The sequence below is a fragment of the Etheostoma cragini genome, chromosome 14 (assembly GCF_013103735.1).
Source record: "Etheostoma cragini isolate CJK2018 chromosome 14, CSU_Ecrag_1.0, whole genome shotgun sequence".
In the NCBI taxonomy this organism is placed as follows: Eukaryota; Metazoa; Chordata; class Actinopteri; order Perciformes; family Percidae; genus Etheostoma; species Etheostoma cragini.
The window spans coordinates 8,576,946-8,596,076 of record NC_048420.1 but is presented as its reverse complement, the minus strand read 5'-3'; the positions used below and the strand labels follow the sequence as shown (position 1 = coordinate 8,596,076).

At 42.9% G+C, this 19,131-nt stretch overlaps 2 protein-coding genes across 3 annotated transcripts in view; one reads left to right on the top strand and one right to left on the bottom strand.

The window, feature by feature from the left end:
- Positions 1 to 4,142: 4,142 nt before the first annotated feature.
- Positions 4,143 to 15,369, bottom strand: ppp1r10 (protein phosphatase 1, regulatory subunit 10). 2 transcript variants are annotated; one of them, XM_034892406.1, is made up of 19 exons: positions 15,327 to 15,368; positions 14,873 to 15,159; positions 11,544 to 11,652; positions 11,348 to 11,434; positions 10,492 to 10,627; positions 10,340 to 10,391; positions 10,154 to 10,243; positions 9,802 to 9,930; positions 9,603 to 9,708; positions 9,347 to 9,450; positions 8,731 to 8,858; positions 8,380 to 8,539; positions 8,121 to 8,264; positions 7,789 to 8,035; positions 7,600 to 7,675; positions 7,292 to 7,510; positions 6,118 to 6,235; positions 5,615 to 5,995; positions 4,143 to 5,449 (listed from the first exon to the last, which is right to left on the bottom strand). In XM_034892406.1, exons 3-19 carry the CDS (start codon positions 11,648 to 11,650, stop codon positions 5,298 to 5,300), a joined length of 2,436 nt encoding a protein of 811 aa, XP_034748297.1. In that variant the 5' UTR covers positions 11,651 to 11,652; positions 14,873 to 15,159; positions 15,327 to 15,368; the 3' UTR covers positions 4,143 to 5,297. The 2 variants fall into 2 exon arrangements, with proteins under 2 accessions (XP_034748297.1, XP_034748298.1); XM_034892407.1 differs by having other exon boundaries at positions 5,193 to 5,449; positions 15,081 to 15,159; positions 15,327 to 15,369.
- A 374-nt stretch (positions 15,370 to 15,743) lies between these two features.
- mrps18b (mitochondrial ribosomal protein S18B) overlaps positions 15,744 to 19,131 on the top strand; it is a 4,613-nt gene continuing 1,225 nt past the window's right edge. Inside the window, exons 1-6 of the mRNA XM_034892414.1 lie at positions 15,744 to 16,002; positions 16,645 to 16,813; positions 16,894 to 16,991; positions 17,066 to 17,134; positions 18,089 to 18,155; positions 18,242 to 18,301. Of these exons, the coding sequence (XP_034748305.1) occupies positions 15,922 to 16,002; positions 16,645 to 16,813; positions 16,894 to 16,991; positions 17,066 to 17,134; positions 18,089 to 18,155; positions 18,242 to 18,301 (544 nt within the window). The 5' untranslated portion in view covers positions 15,744 to 15,921. The remainder of the gene's footprint in view (positions 16,003 to 16,644; positions 16,814 to 16,893; positions 16,992 to 17,065; positions 17,135 to 18,088; positions 18,156 to 18,241; positions 18,302 to 19,131) is intronic.

Here is a 19,131-nt window from a genome sequence, read left to right as displayed (position 1 = left end):
TTCATTCATTCATTCATCCAGTCATTCTTTTACGTTCTATTCTATTCGCCCTTTCTGAGAGTGTGGACACTGTTCTGGGTTATTAACAAGCATTTTTGGTTGCGTCCACAGCAGGCTGATGTGTGACATGCTGAGACGTTGGCACGGTTCCAAGGACAGCTCAGCTCTAACTGTGGAGCGCCATCAGATGGAGGAGGAAGTGGAACTGAATGTGTCTCTCCTACAAAGTCAACACAGATTGACGAAGATGAACAATACGCCTGTTTGGTTAAGAACCACAGCTGCAGTGAACAGTCAAACAGGACACATCCAGGCACATTGGCCTTTACGATTATTCATTACAGTTTGTGGTATCCTATTTTTTTTAGTTAGACTGGGTCTTGCATTATAATAAGACAAGATGCTAGCGTCTGGAGGACATTGAGGTGTAGTGTCACAGAGTTTATCTGGAAGCATCTCAACAGTGTGTGCTCTGCTCTGAATGGCAGCTTTGTTCAGGCCTGCGTCCTGCAGCAGCTCCAAGTGTCCACTGAAAGTTACTGTCCACAAACAGTTACCGTCCACTCTCATTCCCGGGCAATCCGTCCACAAACCGTGCACAGGCCTCCCCTGTCTGCTGCTAAAACACAGCGTCTTCTTGCTGCGTCCTTCTGCCGTTGCTTGCCTGTTGCTGTGCTTTGGACCCACGACAGGACTTCAGTCGATTTTACAAGAAGAAAGAAGAAGAAAAAACAAGAAGCAGGGAATGAAATCATGAAACACACGCACAGTTAAATCACATCAGCAGGTTTTTACTGATTGGTAGGAAACTGTAATCTGCATTTTAACGTTTCAATTGACTTTTTCTGTTTAATGAGATACATTTGTGTTTTTGTTTTAATAGCCCAAACACATGATCTTGCTTCTGATTAACTGCACGTTATAAAGAGTACATATGTTGTTACAAATAGTTTTTTATAAATCATTTATATATAAGTCATTTGTAAGCTTTTTGGATTACCAGGGAGGGTGAAAACCGTCCTCCAGCCAATGGACCTCTTGATAGTTAACTAACAACTTATTAAACGTTATAACTGCTGACTTGATTGTTTACCACTGACTTATTAAATGCTATAACTATGGACTTGATAGTTTACTAACTACCAGTTAAACTTTATAACTGCTGACTCAATAGTTTACTAATTACTTATTAAACATTATATTTGTGGATTTGATCAGTCACAGACTTTCTCAGATTTTGGAGGGTTTGGATGACAGAATTATTGGGATTTTTTCTGGAAAAAAACCTGTTACAATAAACACTGCATACACAAAGTGAACAAATATAAGAAATAGAAAGGTAGCCAAGACCTGGAGGTTACTATTAGAAAGGTTTTGCCATGTGTGTCTAAATGTAAGCATGTGAAAAGGTGAACAGTGAAAGCTGCAGGACACTGCTGTTGCTCATCCTGTCCCCTGGTTTCCTGCCAGCCTCTTCACTGTGGACACTTTAATAAAGGTTTAAATGCCGAAGTATAATCAAGCCAAAATTAGGCGCTGTTAGACAGGACAGCGCTGTCCCCTACTGTCCATCAATGAGTGAGCTAACAGGCTCTGTAGTCCAAGTCAGGAATGGGATCGGAAAGAATTGTATTTATGACTTTATATCTCTTATACAGCTAAATTGAGTCACAGGAAATGCCACGAGACCAAGCCAGCCAATCAGAATTGGCCGTGGCACAGTATGCAGCTGGAAGCGCCTTTACGACATTCATTTATAGATATGACTAAATGTTTTTGTGGAGGACTGGTACAAAACGGGAAATGCTGTTGAAAAAAACAGATTTTCAGAGCAATTTAGAGCAAAATCTATATTTTTCATAATATATAATAATTTAATGCTAATGATACTAAAATAAAAATAAAATGTAAATAATAATAATAAAATAAATGTTTGAATTTTAATCTTAAAGTTTTAGAGAAATCCGCCCTGCCATACAACTTCATCCTATTTTTTTCAGCATCCACTGTGGAGAGGTCAAAGGTCATGGAGAAGTCACCTGTGGTATCAGAGACAGCGGTCTCCCCCCCCCCTTTTACACCCCATCATCATACTGAGATCTGATGGTACCCTGGTTTAAATCATACATCATATCATAAATGAATTGCATTCCTCTGCATTACATATCGCTTTCTGTATTATATTCTTCTAGTAAAACGCTTGGCAACCCAAATGTCCCAAAGAACAAATGACTGTTGGATGCTGTGTTAGCAGGGTGTGGAAGCAGTTAGTGCTGAGGTGTCCTTAAGACCCCCCCTCCCCGTGTCCGTGTGTAGTCACAGCACCAGGGTAAATATTTGAACTACAGGGCCGGGTGAAAGGCCGCTCCTGTTAACACTCAGCCCCGCCCTGATAACACGGATCTGACGCTGACCCACTCCACACACACTCTGCTATTGGCCGGCCCGCTCAAATAGGATGCAACTTCCTGTTCAGAGTAAAGCACAATGCGGCAGCTCATGAACACCTGAACTCACCTCAGATAAAGCTGAGAAATGCCAACACACATAATGTGCTGACCAATGTATTCACATTGCTTTTCTTTTCGGATTCTTTCATGTTACATAGCAAAGATCTATTTTTTTGTGCAAAATAAAAAGGAAAAAGGAGGAGTCAAATTGAGAATATTGATCAGGTTAGAATGCAGGGGTTATTCAGTTATAAATCAATAAACATTTGTCTTTGAAAGCCCTAATATAAAGCGTGCTCCTCTGAGCTCCAGCTGGTTCAAGGTGCCCCTCTGTTTAACCAGAGCAAACCAGAGAAATAGATCACACCCTTTGGCATTTCCACTTTCTCTGAACAGTGTTATATTTTTTCTAATATTTGTTAAGAACAATATCAACGGTGTGCTCTGTGGGGTTTATTGCTTGACTAAGAGAATAAGAATCTACACTACAGCCACGCTGACCGCTCTGTTAGGCTGTAGGTAGGTACAGTGATGCTAACATGCTAACATCAGCAGGCTAACATGCTCACAATGTTAACATTCTGATGCTAGGCGGGAAACATGTGGCCCACGGTCCAGTAGTTTAGTATCAGGCCACTGCCTATGCTGGCTCCATTTGGACCTGCAGCCATAGGCATGTTAGCATGCTAACAAAGCTAATAGTCAGTAAACACAGCGTACAGCTCATATACTGTATGGCACACCTGAGGCTTATGAATGTCTTTCTTTCTTTTTAAAGTGTTGGACATGCTGACAAGTGGACATGATGGAAGCCAGAGGGTCAGAAAAATGAACACCATCCATCACACTTCATCTTAAGCTAAGTGGTGGGCCTATGGACCGATAGACAGAGCCACCGTTGTCAATGGCATTCAAGTTTTACGTTACACAACATACAAGAAACAGCTGAGGCCTCTGAATTTCCTTCCTTCACGTTTTCCTACGAGAAACAGCGAGGTTCAGCCCTCAGGCTTTTGGAGTCTCATTTTTTAGTAAGTGTGGGACAAGAGCAAGCAATCAAAACCCGTCAAAAGAACATTACAACAAAGACATTTTTATTTTGAGTCATTGCAATTAATGGACATGAAAGCATCATCTTTGTATACAAATGCATTCCTAGATATTTACAACATGACGAGGAAATGAGGATAAAGAATTCCAGGGAGTAAAGGACAGGGTAACTGCCAAATCAGACAACTCAAGAGGGGAAAGTGTCAAACATTGAGGAGTCCCTGTCCCCTAATGTTAATGTCATCTCCAACCAGCTGACTGACAGCGAGCCCTGTGGTCCAACATCAATGAGACGCTGGGACACCTATAGTGTGTCAGTGTGTCATCAGTCTCTCACTTACACAAGAAATATTTCAATCTAATGGACACATTTACATGAAACCCAAAGTACCCAGAGGATGAAGCTTTTCGTTTTGGACACTCGTTGAGTCCCCATCAGGTTTGGGGCTCCACGGCTAGACTAGTATGTGCCAGTACTATCACAGCCACTAGGAGCGCTGTGTCCTTCTATCAGAACGTTGACACAACACAAATGTTTACAAACTAAACTAAATCCAGTGAGAGTCCTGCACTAAAAACTACATATGTAAATAATAATGTTTATTCAAATTTATTTGGAGCTGTAATTTGTGGGGTTTGTTGTTATTTTGCCATACGGTTGAATTGAATGTACACCGGTGTCTCCATTCTTTTACAGTGGAGTGATCCCTTCGGGTCGGTGTAGACAGAGGCAAAGATTAAAAAATGCCACGGCATGTTAGAGTCGTAAATATAGATCTGTGTCTGTAATGTATGAACACTGATTACTCTTTGCAGAATGTTTCCATTTCATCCAAACTGCTTGATGTTCTTTCAAATAAAACAGTACATTTATGTTTGGATATTTATTCAATACATTGTGTACAAAAGAATTCAACGGAAAATATGACTGTGTATGAATGTGTATTCTGTATTCATAGAAACAAATGAATACAAACATTTCATCATTCATCTTAAAAAAAGGGCCAACATTCTCAAGATTGCATCCAAATAAAATAAAAAAAAAACATGAGGGAGCAACAAAAACCATTACATTCTTACAGTCCCACAAGAGACGCACAGGTCATTGTTTTCACAGAAAACACTCATTATAGCTGAATCATGCTAAGGTCCTGCTGGCTGCAGACAGAGACCAGGAGACAGAGCTCTGAGCTGCTGACCACACAGGGAAAGCTTACATATTATCTCTCTCTCTCACTCTCACTTACACTAACACACACACACACACCTCATTAACCCCAGCTGCTGGAAGAACCTCAGCGGGTCAGCGCGGCTCACTGCTCAACTCTTGGGTAATAAAGCAGTTTAAATACTGTGCAGTTTTTTTTTCCAGGTCCAGTTTTGATAAATCATAGCTGTGGCTAAATTCTGTTGGCCTTTTTCATTATAAAGTGCTTCCTCAATGTTTGTGTCACTTTTTGGACTCTTATGTACAGAGCTGGCACCTGAAGTAACAAACTAAAGGAAATATGAAAGCAATATGACATGTAGGTCCACAGTACAACAGCCACAGAAGGAAGGGAATTCAGTCAGATTTTCTGCTGAGTAGGACACTTCCATTTGGTCACCACGGTAACGGTGTGGAAAGTGACGGAGCAGACAGGCAGACATAGTGGTCAAGTGTGGTGTCTTGTTTCAGTCTCACTGTTAAAAAAGATCCCAGTAAAAACAGACAGTCCCATCAGTGATCATCTTCTGTGTCCTGCTTCACTGAGAGAGTGCAGGGGTCCGGTCCTCCAGGGGCCCACAGGCCAACAGCTAGTGTCCATGCTGGGGGGGGTGGTTGTGTGCAGGATGGTTGGGGGGCAAGGGGGGTCCGTTGACACCCGGGTGGTAGAAAGCACAGTTGCTCTCATACCTACAGCTTCCCTTCATCATGAAGTGACGACACACAGGCCTCTTGGACATATCTGTCAGAAGGAAACACAGCATTAGAACACAACACACACACACACACACACGCACACACCATGTGCTGTCACTGAGGACACCAGTCTCAGCTGCTTTATGTTAGAAGAGAGAGTGACCGGATGGAGTCCAGCTCAAACTGTTCATGGTCAACGTGGAAGACATACCGTTCATGTTGTTGTGTCCTCCTCTGGGCCCCCCTCGTCCTCGGCCCCTGAAGCCCGGCTCTCCTCCTCCTCGGCCCCGTCCTCCTCGGTGGAAGTGGACCCCTCTGTGAGGCCCGCCCCTCATGGATTCATCTCCCCAGTAGTTGCCGTTGTCCCCCCGGCCCTGGCCAGGGGGTGGCCCCATCATGCGCGGGCCTCCGCCAGGGTTGAAGGGTGGGCCATGGTTGTGGGGGGGTGGAGGGTGGTTGAAGCGAGGGCCGCCAGGCGGGTTGTTGGGGGGGTAGCCACCGTTCATGGGCATCTGCATGTGCATGTTCATGTTCATATTCATGTTGTTCATATTGTTCATGCCTGGTCCGTGGCCCAGCAAACCCGGGTTGACTGGATGGAAACAAACAGCGGTTAAATAACGATGAGTAACAGAAGGAGTACAACAGGAGGTCATGTTGCAATGAAAGAATGACAACATGTAGTTCAACCATGGAAGAAGAGCTTGAGTTTACCTGGGGGAGGTCCACCCTGGTTCTGGGTCTGCTGCAGGGAGCCCAGGAGCTGCTTGATCTTGTCTGAAAAGTTGGGCTGCTTGATCAGGTCTTCAGTCGACTGGTTCCCAGACGCACCCTGAGGACACACAGCTACACATCAGCTACACTACCACCAGCAACAGGCACTCTCACACCCATCGGCAGGGATATGTTACACTACACACTGATTAAGGGTGTCACAATCAAAATTTAAGTCACAATCTTGAATATCGAATAAAAAAATGGAATTGTCGATACTGCCACTCCCACACATCACGTCCGGTTTGGATTGCTGAGCTGAAAGAAATAGACGTGTTGAAGCGCTGCGAGTCAACCTGCTGTAACTTAGCTAGAGCTTGTCAAAAGATAGCATGGCAACTGCAGATGCTGGAAACCCATCAACCACTTGAGCCCCCTCCTCTTTCACTGAAGTGTGTGAATATAGTATAGTATTTTGGATTTTCAGTGAATTATGTTGAAAACGTTCGCATTGTTGACAAAACAGCCACATATTGTAAGCTCTGCTATGTGTGTGTACTATATTCTGTGTGTTTACCATTGCACATTAGCCTAGCAGCTAGCGGATATTCCTTCTGCTTATAGCTTTATCAAAACGAAGCCACACGATTGAATTTTGGCCTGCGTGCACGTTTTGTAGCCTAAACAGAGCCGCTTATAGTGGTCACATCAGAGAGAGCAACACGTTATCGGTCAGCTCAACTGCTCTATGGTGTTTTAAGCCCCCAACTAAACCTTCAAGGCAGTGCTGCCTGGAAGACAACGTTGGGGGCTTTAATCACCAAACTGTGTAGAGCGAAGCATCTGCCCTCAGGACTATCATTAAACTTTTCTTTCTTTTAACTTTGACAAATCGTCGAGTTTCCAATTGACTGAAGATATGTCATTCTTACATTATGTTGTTAATAAATGTTTTAAATTTGACAATTAAATGTGGCACATTGGGAACAAAGGTCAGACATTATATTACAAGTCTAGTCTTAAAATGGCATAAGAAACCTATGTAAAAAAAGTAAAAATCAAGAATTGTGACACCCCTAATACTGATGAAAATAAAATAAAATGGAAAGTGTACTTTGTGATCCAGAATGTCAAAAAATTAAGTGTGTAAAAACCAGCTCCTGCTGCTGTTTACCATGATGGAGGAGAGCAGCTCCTGCACGTTGACAGTGGGGGCCACGGGGCTGCTGGCAGCGTTGGGGGCCACGGGGCTGCGTGAGTTGGTGCTCAGGTTGCCCATGAGATTGGCCAGGACCGGGGGCAGCTTGGAGCTCTCGCTCTGGGCCAGGCCAGAGCCCTGCTGGGAGCTCGTGTCCATGGGCTCCACGTAGCCGTCATCCGGCATGGACGAGTCCTGCAGAGGAAAAACAAACATGCATAAGGTGTTTAATACGAGATCTGGAAGACAGGATGTGTGTGTGTGTGTGTTTTGGGTATACTAACCTCATCCAGAGGGATAAGACGGGGAGGCATGGGTTCATACGGCTCTGGGTCTGGTTCATGCGGACTGTCAGGCACACTATGATCAGAAAGGATTGAAGATTATTACCATAAACTGCAGGCCTCACCCTTCTTCTTAAGGAGAAATTCTGCATGTAATAAACATAGAAAGGGTCAAAGGTTGAGTCCTACCTCTCTTTGCTGAGGAAGATCTCCTGCAGAATGCCCATCTCGCGGTCTCTCTGGGTCAGCTTCTCGGTGCTGTTGGCCCCATAGATGACCAGGCTGCCGGTCAGCGTCAGTGGCCTTGGGGGGGTCCAGGGGACCCTCTCTTCCATGGTGTCATGGGAGGTTCGACGGGCCGTCTCAAACATCTGCCTGTCCATCATCAGCTCTCGTTTGGCCGCCTCTCCAAAGTCCTTAATCTTGTTGACGTTGACTGTGTATCCAGAGTTATACAATTAAAAATTCAGATTTGTATCAGACGTCTTGGGTCTTAGAACAGTGTGCGGGGCATGGCTTACCTCTCTCGGTCTCGTCCAGATCAAAGTAGAAGTAGTGTTTAAGCTGCTCCTCTTCCGCCCAGTGGACCGTCTTCTTCTTCTTGCCCTTCTTTGTCAAGCTCTCTTCTTCTCCCCGGGGTTCTGCCAGAGCGTTGGGCTTCTCACCTACACACAAACACAACCATGGCAGGAGATTTAGACCACTCGCATTTTCAATCAAACTAGAAAAAAAATCAAAATAAAGTTAAATAAAATAAAATATAATGTCAAAGACGCTGACCGTTGTCAGAGAGCTCTGTGTCCTCAGACGGGACGGGGGTCCCGGGCTGCTCTGGCTCCTGGCTCTCATCCCCTGGAGGAATGGAGGCCGAACTTTCTGGAGACGATGGCTTAGCAGAAGTTGAAGAATACGCAGAGGGTTTGCTGTCAAATGGACTTGCCTGAGGACAAAAAGGAGTGAGAGTGAGTATGTGCAAAAAGACAGAGGTTAACAGCTAAATGGTACAAATTCTTATTAAGTCTTGCATAAGATGAGAGACTGGAACTGATCACAAAGACAGCACAGTCTGTCATGTTTGGTTCAAATTCAACAGACCAAAATAATACAAATATGAGTGAGATGAGTGCGTACCTTGTTAGACGTGGGGGAGACAGCCTTGGTGTTAGCTGGACTAACAGCACCAGGCTTCTTCTTCTTGATCTTGATACCGGGCACAGGGGCAGAGTTCAGTGCATCTAGGAAGCCTGTGCACTCCATTGCTGCAAAGAGGACACAAGAGAGCTGTGAACCCCACGATCATGTCTCTGACAGTGCAAGACTAGGAAAAGACTAAAGTCTGACACTGTCTCACATCTAAAGACAAAGGACTGGAGATCTCGCACGCTCACAAAATGAAGACTACAACTAGATTTAATCAAGCTACCAAGCTACTGCTAGCGTTAGCTGGTAACTTGAGGTAAAGTCTCCAGATTTTCTGTTCTGCTGTACATGCAGATGAATGTCTCCAATAACCGGAGAGCTGCATTTATCTGCCAGTAAAAATCTTCTTTAGCGTTTAGCTTATTGCGGTGCCATAGCAACCATAATCAACACTGGTTCTAGCCGTTTGGTGCTGGAGCTAGGGGCCCCATTGATTGTTGGCAATGTTCACATGACTTCACTACCAAGACTTCAAACTTAATAATATCAAACATGTTTGATTTTGTCTGAGGGTCCAGACGGGAAAAAGACGGGCTGTGTAACTCACGCTGTGCTGGAATGATCTTGACTTTGATCTCTTTGGCAGAGTTAGAGGGCATGTTGAGAGGCTTGTATTTTTTCTCCTGAGGTGGAGCGTCTGATGGGCCAGTGCTGTTGGGAGGAAATGAAGAGAAAAAGAAACATGTAAGTAGTGCCCTGGGCCAGCGGAGGGCAGCAGTGAGCAGATGATGCTGTGCTGACAGAGGCAGTGCGTGTGTGTGTGTGTGTGTGTGTGTGTGTGTGTGTGTGGGGGGGGGGGGTACCTGGGCCTCTTGAGAACTGGAGGTTTGATGTTGTATTTGTCACCCAGCTGGGGGGCAGCCGGCGGCTTCTTAGCAGGGGCCAGACTGGGGGGGTCCATCTCCAATCCTACATAACACAGAACACTTTGGTTATTTCATGAACAACCTCTTCAAATTCAACATCCAGGGCTGTATGCATCACTGCTCAGTGAAAGTTTACCTATGGAGCGGATTTTTGTGTGGCTGGGTGCATGAGCTTTAGGTTTCTCCTTCTTCTTCTCCTCATCCCCACTTTTTTCCTTCACACCCGGCACCAGCACCTTGCCCTCCTCTTTCTTCTTCTTCTTTTCTGCAAGATAAATATAGACGCTGAGTCAACATTGTAAATGTTTCCTTTTAGTCCATACTGCAGCTGCCCGCACAAAGTACTGTATGTACTGTGACACGAAGTATGAACACGGTTGGGACGTACTTGTTTGTTTCATTGCAACGTATGCTACACAGTTTGAAAGTAGGGACACTGTGTGTGGTGCACACAGAAAGACATTTAAAGGGAAGTTAGGTTTGTGTACCAGCAGGAGAGTTGACATTGCTTGAGACACTCTGGGAGCGGATTGTAGCCATCCAGCCTTCTACTAGCACAGACGCCAACTTCCTCAGCTCTAAAAGTCAAAGACAAGTTTATTAGTGTGATATTATACACATTAGTCATTGATATATACATTATATGTTTGAGGAGTTTGTAGAGGCAAGCTGACCTTCAGTGTCTGCACTCTTGCTGAGCTGCTTTACCAGCTTGGCTGTATTGTTCTGGGAGAAGATAAAGGCAAAAACAGAAAGCAGGTTAGAAGCTGTAGAGACCTGTATGGCTCAGGGGAGGAGAGTTGTGGAGGACGGACTGGGACAGTACCTGTTTGAGGTGGTCCACTTTGAGTGGCAGCTTCTGTAGCGTAAGCAGGATGAGCTGCAAGAGCGGTGTGTTGTTGGTGCCTTTGGAGTAGGTGAGCCACGAGTTGAGCATCCTGTAGCCACCGACTCTGATAAACCTGGACCGGGGAGGAAAGAAACGGAGGTGATCAGAGATTACTCTTGGAGAGCAGCACAGATCCTGAAACATGGTAATCATTACTCAGATTATCATAAGTGCTTCTTTTCTGTTGGTTTTCTTCCAACGGGGAGGCCAGTGCTATTTTGTGACACTTTGGCAGATATCTTTGACAGCAGAACAGCGGATGTGGGATTGAGTCAGAACATCTAAGGCACTTAGTAGAATTCAATACACATGCATTAGAACGATCAGTTAAAAGTCTGGGAGGAGTGAAATTAATGATCCAAAGAGTAAATGTACTAGTTTATGGATGGTAACCTTACATTCTGTTACACAGGAAGGGAGCCATCATGAGAAACTGGGTTAAAAGAACAAACACAACTGCTACTTGAGACCGATTCAATAAACATTTAGTTAGAAATGTGGTATGGTTCCTTAATGATGAGTTATACGGTTCATGTAAGCTCTTTTGATTTATTGATGTAAGTCTAACATTGAACTTATCTATGCGTGCAAAAGAGCAGTGTTCTTTGTTGTCTAACTGTGTGCAAGTTTATTTAGCAACATTTAACTTTTACAGATATGAATTTCACAAGAACTAGTAAGCAGACCTTGAGTTAAGGTTTGTTTCAGTTAGAAGAAATGTGTTACCTTTAGCCACACCTGTGTTTATATGAATTAAGACTTTGAATAAATATAAAGTAAAAGAGAGACCTACCTGTTGAGAATATCATGGGATTTGGTCTGCAGTAGGATGCTCAGGTACATACATCTACTGACCATCTTTGTGGAAGCTTTCATCAGGCTGCATAACAGAAAGAGCAAAGGTGTCAAGATTGCACACAGTTTAAGAGTCCTTCAATTGGTAAGAGGAAGGTTGAACAGTTTCGGCATAGAAATGTATGGTTCCTCACCTAAACACCTTTGGGACTCCCTCCAGGCTGCGGAGCTCTCCATCCTTCCCCAGCAGAGCCTCCACACCTTTCAGAATCTCTCTGGGGTCAACTGGTCCCCCTGCCATATCTGAAACACACACCCTCAAAGTTAATACACATGGCAACAGGACCGGCTGCTACTTTTCCTGCTGTGTACAGGAAATTTGGTGTTTCTTTGGAAAAAGGTATGACAGCGTTGTTTACAGTGGACTGTTTGCCTGCCAAGTAGAAAAGGGTGCTCCACGATACATATTCCACCTTGACTATGTTTAGGAATTAGGACTTAAAAACTCAAATCAAACGTCCCATCAAGACTCAAAGGCCAGCTCACACCAGACACACACCAATGTGACTGCACACTCCAGTCTGACTTATCTCACTTCAGCCATTTCAGGGGTTGACAACACCAACCTGTTTGCATCAAGGACATTCCATCAACATCGAGGTGCAGAGAACTGACACACAACACCCCCACCTGTAACAGGACTCGCCCCCAGGCCTCATCATCACACTGCTGAGCAGCAGCCAATTCATCACGCTGCACTCTGACCTATCCCGTCAACCATTTCCATATTAGTCTAAGACAGAAACTCTAGAACATTATCTAGACTGCTGATCTGGCTCATATGGTCCTTTTCAAATCACTAGTCACAGAGAAGTACAGGCTGCCACACAGCTCTCAAACCCATGCCTGATGTGGGGGGGGCAACTGGTTCAGCAGGATGCTGGAACTTCTTCCTCAGTGCCTCCAGAGGGTCTCATCTTGCAGTACAGGACATATACACTGAAGGATTGTTCATTTCACACTGTTTATTCCCCGTCAGGCTAGGATTAAAGAGGTGGCAGCAACGCAGAGAAACAAACTGCATGTTATCGATAACTGAGAACAAAACTGATCTACAAAATGATGCGCATTTGCTAGAAATAAACTTTCCTTTACCTAGCATTTCACTTAATTTGACGGTTACCATAATCATATCATACTTAATCATTAATATGTGTTCAATAGCTACATTATATAATAATTCTATTTTACAATAATACTACATTACATATAAATATTTATATATATATTTTTTTAAATACATGTATTATATCAAGATGTATCCAACATAAAACAAGTTAAAAGGTCAAAATTTTGTTATAGTAGCAACAGCCAAAGAGGTGAATTTTTTGAAAGAAATGTTACTGGTAATGATTTATCAGTTTTTTTTAATGCCACACGTCTAACACAATCATTCACATATGAGAACAAATGCAACTCAATCAAGGAGAATTTTAAAAGAAACATCAATAAATACTTGTAAACCCCTTTATCACTAAATCATGTGGCTATCTAATGAAATGATGAATGGTATATAATATAGGTACCAACAAAGTAAACATGTGCTAGAAGGTAACTGTTTGAAGTTTGAAATGCTTGACAACTGTAGAATTAGTATGTTAAATCTTGAGTGGCGTCACTGTCAAGTGTTCCAGCCAAGTTACAAACCAGAGCACCACTGCCCTCTACAGGCCACTGTTCTGGCTGTGTGTTGCACAATAGAGAAATGCATTACACATTAATAGAACTATTAGTGCAATATCACATGTACAACAAAGTCATGAATAAAAGGCGTTGGAAGTTTCACCATTTCTTTCAGTCTCGTTAATAACTTTGAAGTAAATGTGATCCAAACAAAGAAAGCCAACACCGAGGTACAAGGTCTCTATGAATGTTTTCTATTTTATGGATTTAAATTATAATCAAGAGAAAAGGACTTATGCATAACCTCCAAATGGTTCATGTTACAACTGTTTGTGTTGAGTCTTATAAGCATGCACATATTTTTCATGTTTATGCATTTTATAATGAAACCGTTTTTGTGCCAATTTCACTCAGAACCTGCAATTCTGGCGGAAATTAATTCATTGGAAATGTCATGATGTGAGGAATCAGTTAGGTCTTACCCGTGTAACTGTTGTAGTAGAAGTTTTATATAGTCTCAGAACTCCACAACACTGCAAATAACCCAATTCCTGTAAATGCCACAATTGTTGCACATTTACACAAAATCAGTGTTAAACATGGCTCTGGTTCCTGGGTCAGTGGGGGAAAGAACATTATTTGTGCAGTCATACTGTGGAGTTATTTCATATCACTGGTACATTATAGCAAAACACACTAAGACTGTACTCAATTGACCTCTAAAAAAAATTTTGATTTACTGTGAGAGGTGGATTAACAGACTTGACTAAGGCAACAAGGCATATTCATCAAGTTGAAACTGAATGAACCAAACAGCAATGTAATATGTCCTGGGTTACATAAGGGTAGTTGAGGCGGCCTATAAAAGGCTTGCCTTAACCTGTCATGTGTCACAGCTGAGAACAGAGCTACTGCTGTGGCTAACTGCTCAGAATGGGGGAGGGGTGCGCTACAGCCGCTGGAGGCCGGCTGCTAATCAGAGCCCTCCCTCCGTTCGCCGACGGCCAACCGATACCTACACAAGCAAAAATGGCTCCGCTAGTACAGACCGTGCTGTTGGTAGGAAAACAATACGAACCAGAAATCTACCGAGCTACACGCGCAGACAATAGGATGAACAGCAGTCTGCAGCGGTACTTTGTCTGCATTTCGGTTTTGTAAAAACTCCCAAATGTTGCTCCGAAAACATGGCTAGCCCCCGGGAGCTGTCCAAAGACGAAGAGCAAACAACAACCAATCCACCATATTTGCCAATCCCGACTGTTTGTGCTTCGAAAGACCACTTCGCTCGAGTCATCCTGCAATCTTTATCCACAGATTGCCACGTACATGATGCGGGCTTTCGGGAAGTCCCTGTTCTTTAATTATCGACATTTCAAGACACACACACACAGTGCTGTATAAAATATATCCATAATCCTCAAGCTAATGCAATCTTTATGTATAGATTGCGGTGGGTTTTGGTTCCGTGGAGCAGCCCCTACAAAACAAATCTGGCAGGCAAAAAAAGTCCGACTTCATGATCTGGAATTTGCTTTCTATGCCTACGGCAATCTTTATGAATAGATTGCTTATGGTTATTTTACGAATTTACTTACTATATTTAGTTTTATTTGTACAACTCGCCCATTCCGTCTCACACACAAAGAAACGGAGCCTTGTGCCTCCGTCCACTTTCCTGTGTGAGCTCATACTATAACATTGTCTACATTTAAATTGTTTGCCAAGAACCAAGCTAACTCACGGAGCCGGCTAACCAGCTACCGCTAGCTAGCCTAACGTCTACGATCATTTTCAATGGATTGATCTCGATTCAATTTTAACTTCAAAATCAACTTACTATTGAAACTATAGATCCTCGGCGTCTCGGGTGTATTAGAGTGTGCTTTTCAGGCACTTATATCTCTTATTTCATCAATTTTATATCGTCAACCTCCATGGTTTTAATCAACTGAAATACTTCTTATGGGTGGGGCTGTGATAGCTAAAAGCTAGCCTTTCCTTCGGGAACAAACTGGAGTCAAAAATAGTAATCAAATGTCCATTACTTGAAGAAAAAAATATGAATTTTGAGTAGAGTTGTTCGAAGTCCTCGACGGTTCGGTCTTCGGCAAAGCAAATTCATACCTGCAAAACACACAAAAAGGCACACATTCAATTTCAAATACGAAAATGTCGTCGTCCTTTGTCTATATTAGTCCTTTGTTGATTGTTGAACAAATTCAAAAGGAATTTCGCATTTTAAACGGACAAATGTTGAAAATAAGCCTTTCTGTCTTTCTGACTTGACTTACCTTTGACCAAATCCTGGAATGAGCTCGGGGAGGAGGGACTTTGCTTTTATACTGCATGACGTTTTTTACGTCACGAGCAACGTTTTTTCTACGTTTTCCACTGAAACAAAATGGTTGATGGCCGACCTTCCCTGTCCATCCAAGGGCATAATGGCGTAGTACACATTTTGGAAACAATAACTTTGAATTTCTCCTTATAGTTACCTTGAAAGTATTGTATATTTGTATCATTAACTAGATTAAAAAGCACACCAACACATTTGGTTGATTTAGCTGAAAAATAGTTACTATTTTATATATACATTTGCTTTATAATATCTTTTTAAAATGGCGACTGGTTAATTTGTTGGGGTGTGAACTATGGTTGTTAAAGTCACGTGACAGTTGTGTGATTGTCACGTTGATGTGATTTAACAATCGTATATTGCTACCTCTACTGGGTATATATTTACTAAAATAAAAACGGCAGGAATTTGCACACAACTTAAAGGAATTATAAGTGATACATTTTTAATGTAAAATATTAGCTTGAAATTGCAACATGATCGCTTGAACTTTAACCTTTCACCTACAACCCAACTGTGACAGAACAAACATGGCTGCCTCCTTCCAGAGCATCGCGAAGCTTTTGTGCCGTCTATGGCCTTCTACTTTACATCCATTACGACATTATCAGGTATTTATTGGACTTATATACTACTCATCCGATTCATTTATTTGTATTCAGTGTACTAAGGTTTTTATAGGCGGACGTTAGATTTAAAGGCTGGACGCAGTGACATTTACATTGAACGGTATTGTTTCTATGGCTAAACGGACGCTTTCAGATTCAAAAGCCTTGCAGTAATGTTAGTATCATGAAAAATGTCCCTTGCGTTAACTTTAATTTAATAGTAATTTGATAACTTCTTGGCAGTAATACGCTCTGTAAACAGCCCAACATTTTGCGTAGACGCAGGGCACTGTATTAAGACTCAGTAAAGTTACCAAGCCAACAGCATAGTAGCATGACATTGAATAACAAGTGTCTTACTATTCCAGAAGCTTTAACGTCCCGCACAGGTAGCTACATTTTACGGGTTATTTAGCTACGGTGTCCGAAGGGCAAGTCCTATTTCGTACTTTTGGCTTGCACCTTCCTCACAATCTTTGTTTTACCGATTTGTACTCTAATATGTGTCGCTCGGTAGTGCAGCTGCCCCTCAGATACAGTTGGATCTAATCTTATGTGGACTGATTGACCATAGACTGTCATGGGCCGTCTGGCCGGATGTGTTAGGGATGTTGTGATGATGATGCCAGTTTTATTTTCATGCAGTCGTGCCTGCAGAGGTTACCCGGAAGATCCTACCTGGCTCTCCCTCCGTTTGTACCGCCGCATCACTGTTTGTGCACAGCTGCATCGCTGCTGGACGGGGAGGCTGCTCAGGCTGCCGATGCTCTCCTCCGCTACAAGGACAAACCCTGGGACTATCTGGAAAGTGAAGGTACCTCAGAGAAAGTCAGGTCACATTTTTAGCCCCTCCCCCCGTACTTGGTTGTACAATACATTGCTTTCTCCTTCCAGAGTACATTGAGAGGTATGGAGCCAACTCGGTGTGGGCCGGCTACAGGAGGAACCACAAAGGTGGCATTCCCCCACAGAAGACACGCAAGACCTGCATCGTAAGATTTCTATTTGAATCCATCTTCCGTTAGTTCCATGTAATGTAACATTAACAGTGATTCTTTTTCTGTAGAGAGGAGACAAGATATGTGGAAACCCATGTCCAGTATGCAGGGATCCAAACATTATTATTCATCATCAGGTGGGTTAGCTTCTCAGCCACACACACACACACACACACACACACACACACACACATACACACACACACACCTCATTAACTTGCGAGCCATTGAGTCTTCTATTATCATTTATTAGTTATTATTCTTTAATAAAGAGTCTGAAAACAAAAAATCCGACATGACCTTTTGTTATAAACACAAACATTATTTTGATAGGTGGTCATGAAAGATATTTATTGAGCGGGACATTTCCCAGTGTAATGGCACTGACATCACATTTCTGGTTCTGTATCCCCTGATAGAAGATGGCAATACCAAGCTAATGAGGGACAAAAATACCGATTTATTATTGATTCAGCTACCCAACATTTGCTTAATTCATTGTTTAGTCAGGAAATTTAGAGATGTCTTACTTTCTCTGACCAACAGTCCAGACACACAATAAATTTAGAGTAGGAGAATAGATAAACAGAATGTTATGTGTGTGTTGCGTCGGACCAGTTAAATAAGATTAACTAAGTACTTTACTCGTCAGTAAAGTTTCAACTTACTTGTAGATTTCCAGCTTTCTAGAAACTCTTTACCATTCAGCATCTATAGTTGGGTATTATAGGTCATTTTCAGATTTAATATTTTCGCTAAATCATTTAAGCTTACTAAACCTCCTTGGTTTGGATGGATGGCAGGTGGCTAACCGTTTAAACTTGAAACACGTCATTCAGTTCCAAATCCACCGACAGACAGCCTTCAATAGACACTTCAATAACTTCATGGGCCAAAACCATGGCAACAACACGCATGTCCCAGCCGTGTGCCTCATTTTTAAATTTCCCCTGGAAACGATTTGCTTCGTTTCTGACCACTGTAATATTGGCAGCTTGTTTAATGAACAGAAGGCTATTGTATCAGTGTACCAAGGTGCACAGCTTTAGCTCCCAATCCCCATGGTAACCCGGGTGTGTGTTCTCTTGCAGAATGTAAAACTGCTGCAGCAGTTCATCAGCCCCCACACTGGACTGCTGTACGACCCCACCCAAACTGGTGAGACAGCCTGTTGTCACAGGTAGCTCATGTGTTGATGCAGAAGCAGCAGCCAGCTCATGTTGTGTTGCCTTTACTGTCTCCAGGTGTGTGTATGAAACAGCAGAAGAAGCTGAACGAGGCAGTGAACACAGCAAGAGATCACGGTACGTAACAGCACACTGACTACCAGCCACCCCTTGCATTCCCATTTTTTCCCTCTTTGAACCCTGATCTATGGTTCTGTAAAGTGTGCTGAGAGAACTCCTGTTGTGATTTGATACTATAAAGTATATTCATATTTAAAGACATTAAACTGCGATGAGATACTTCAGGTCCTGTCAGTAAATGGGACTCTGTAGGGTCACCTAATGGCAGGACAATCCAGTTTACTATGGGCGTTTCTCAATCTGTGTTCTTCTACGGACTTGTGTTCTTGTGAAACGTCATGTTTGGTGGCCAAAGTACTGACCCAATACACAAGTTAGCATTTCGCCAAGAACACTTAAAATCCCCCGATGTAGTCTTGACACGCCCATTTTACCGAGGATACATCGGATGGTAACTTGTGTGAACTTGGCCGGGCCGGTATCCCAGCATTCATTTTGGGTGGAAAGCGCGTATGGTTTCTGTTACACAGATATTCACAATTTACGTGTATTATGAAATCAATAAATTCATTTTTAAGATGTTTTAAGGCGAGAAATCAACTGTGTTGATTTAGGCAGTTCAACAAAAATTGATGTGGAATTAAAAAAGCCTTCGGAGTTGGAAAGCTCACCAATCCCCGGCTGGCGAGCTTGCTATGCCCGCCGGGGATTATGGAGCTTTCCAATGACTCCTGCGAGCCGGTCAGTCAGCTCACAGACCCCTCTGGCCCACATTTTGTTGCAGCAACAACAATGGAAGAAGAAAGCCAGGTCCACAATTGTTTTTGGTTTTTTATATATATATATATATAAAAAAAATATATTTTTTGTGAGTATGTATGTATATA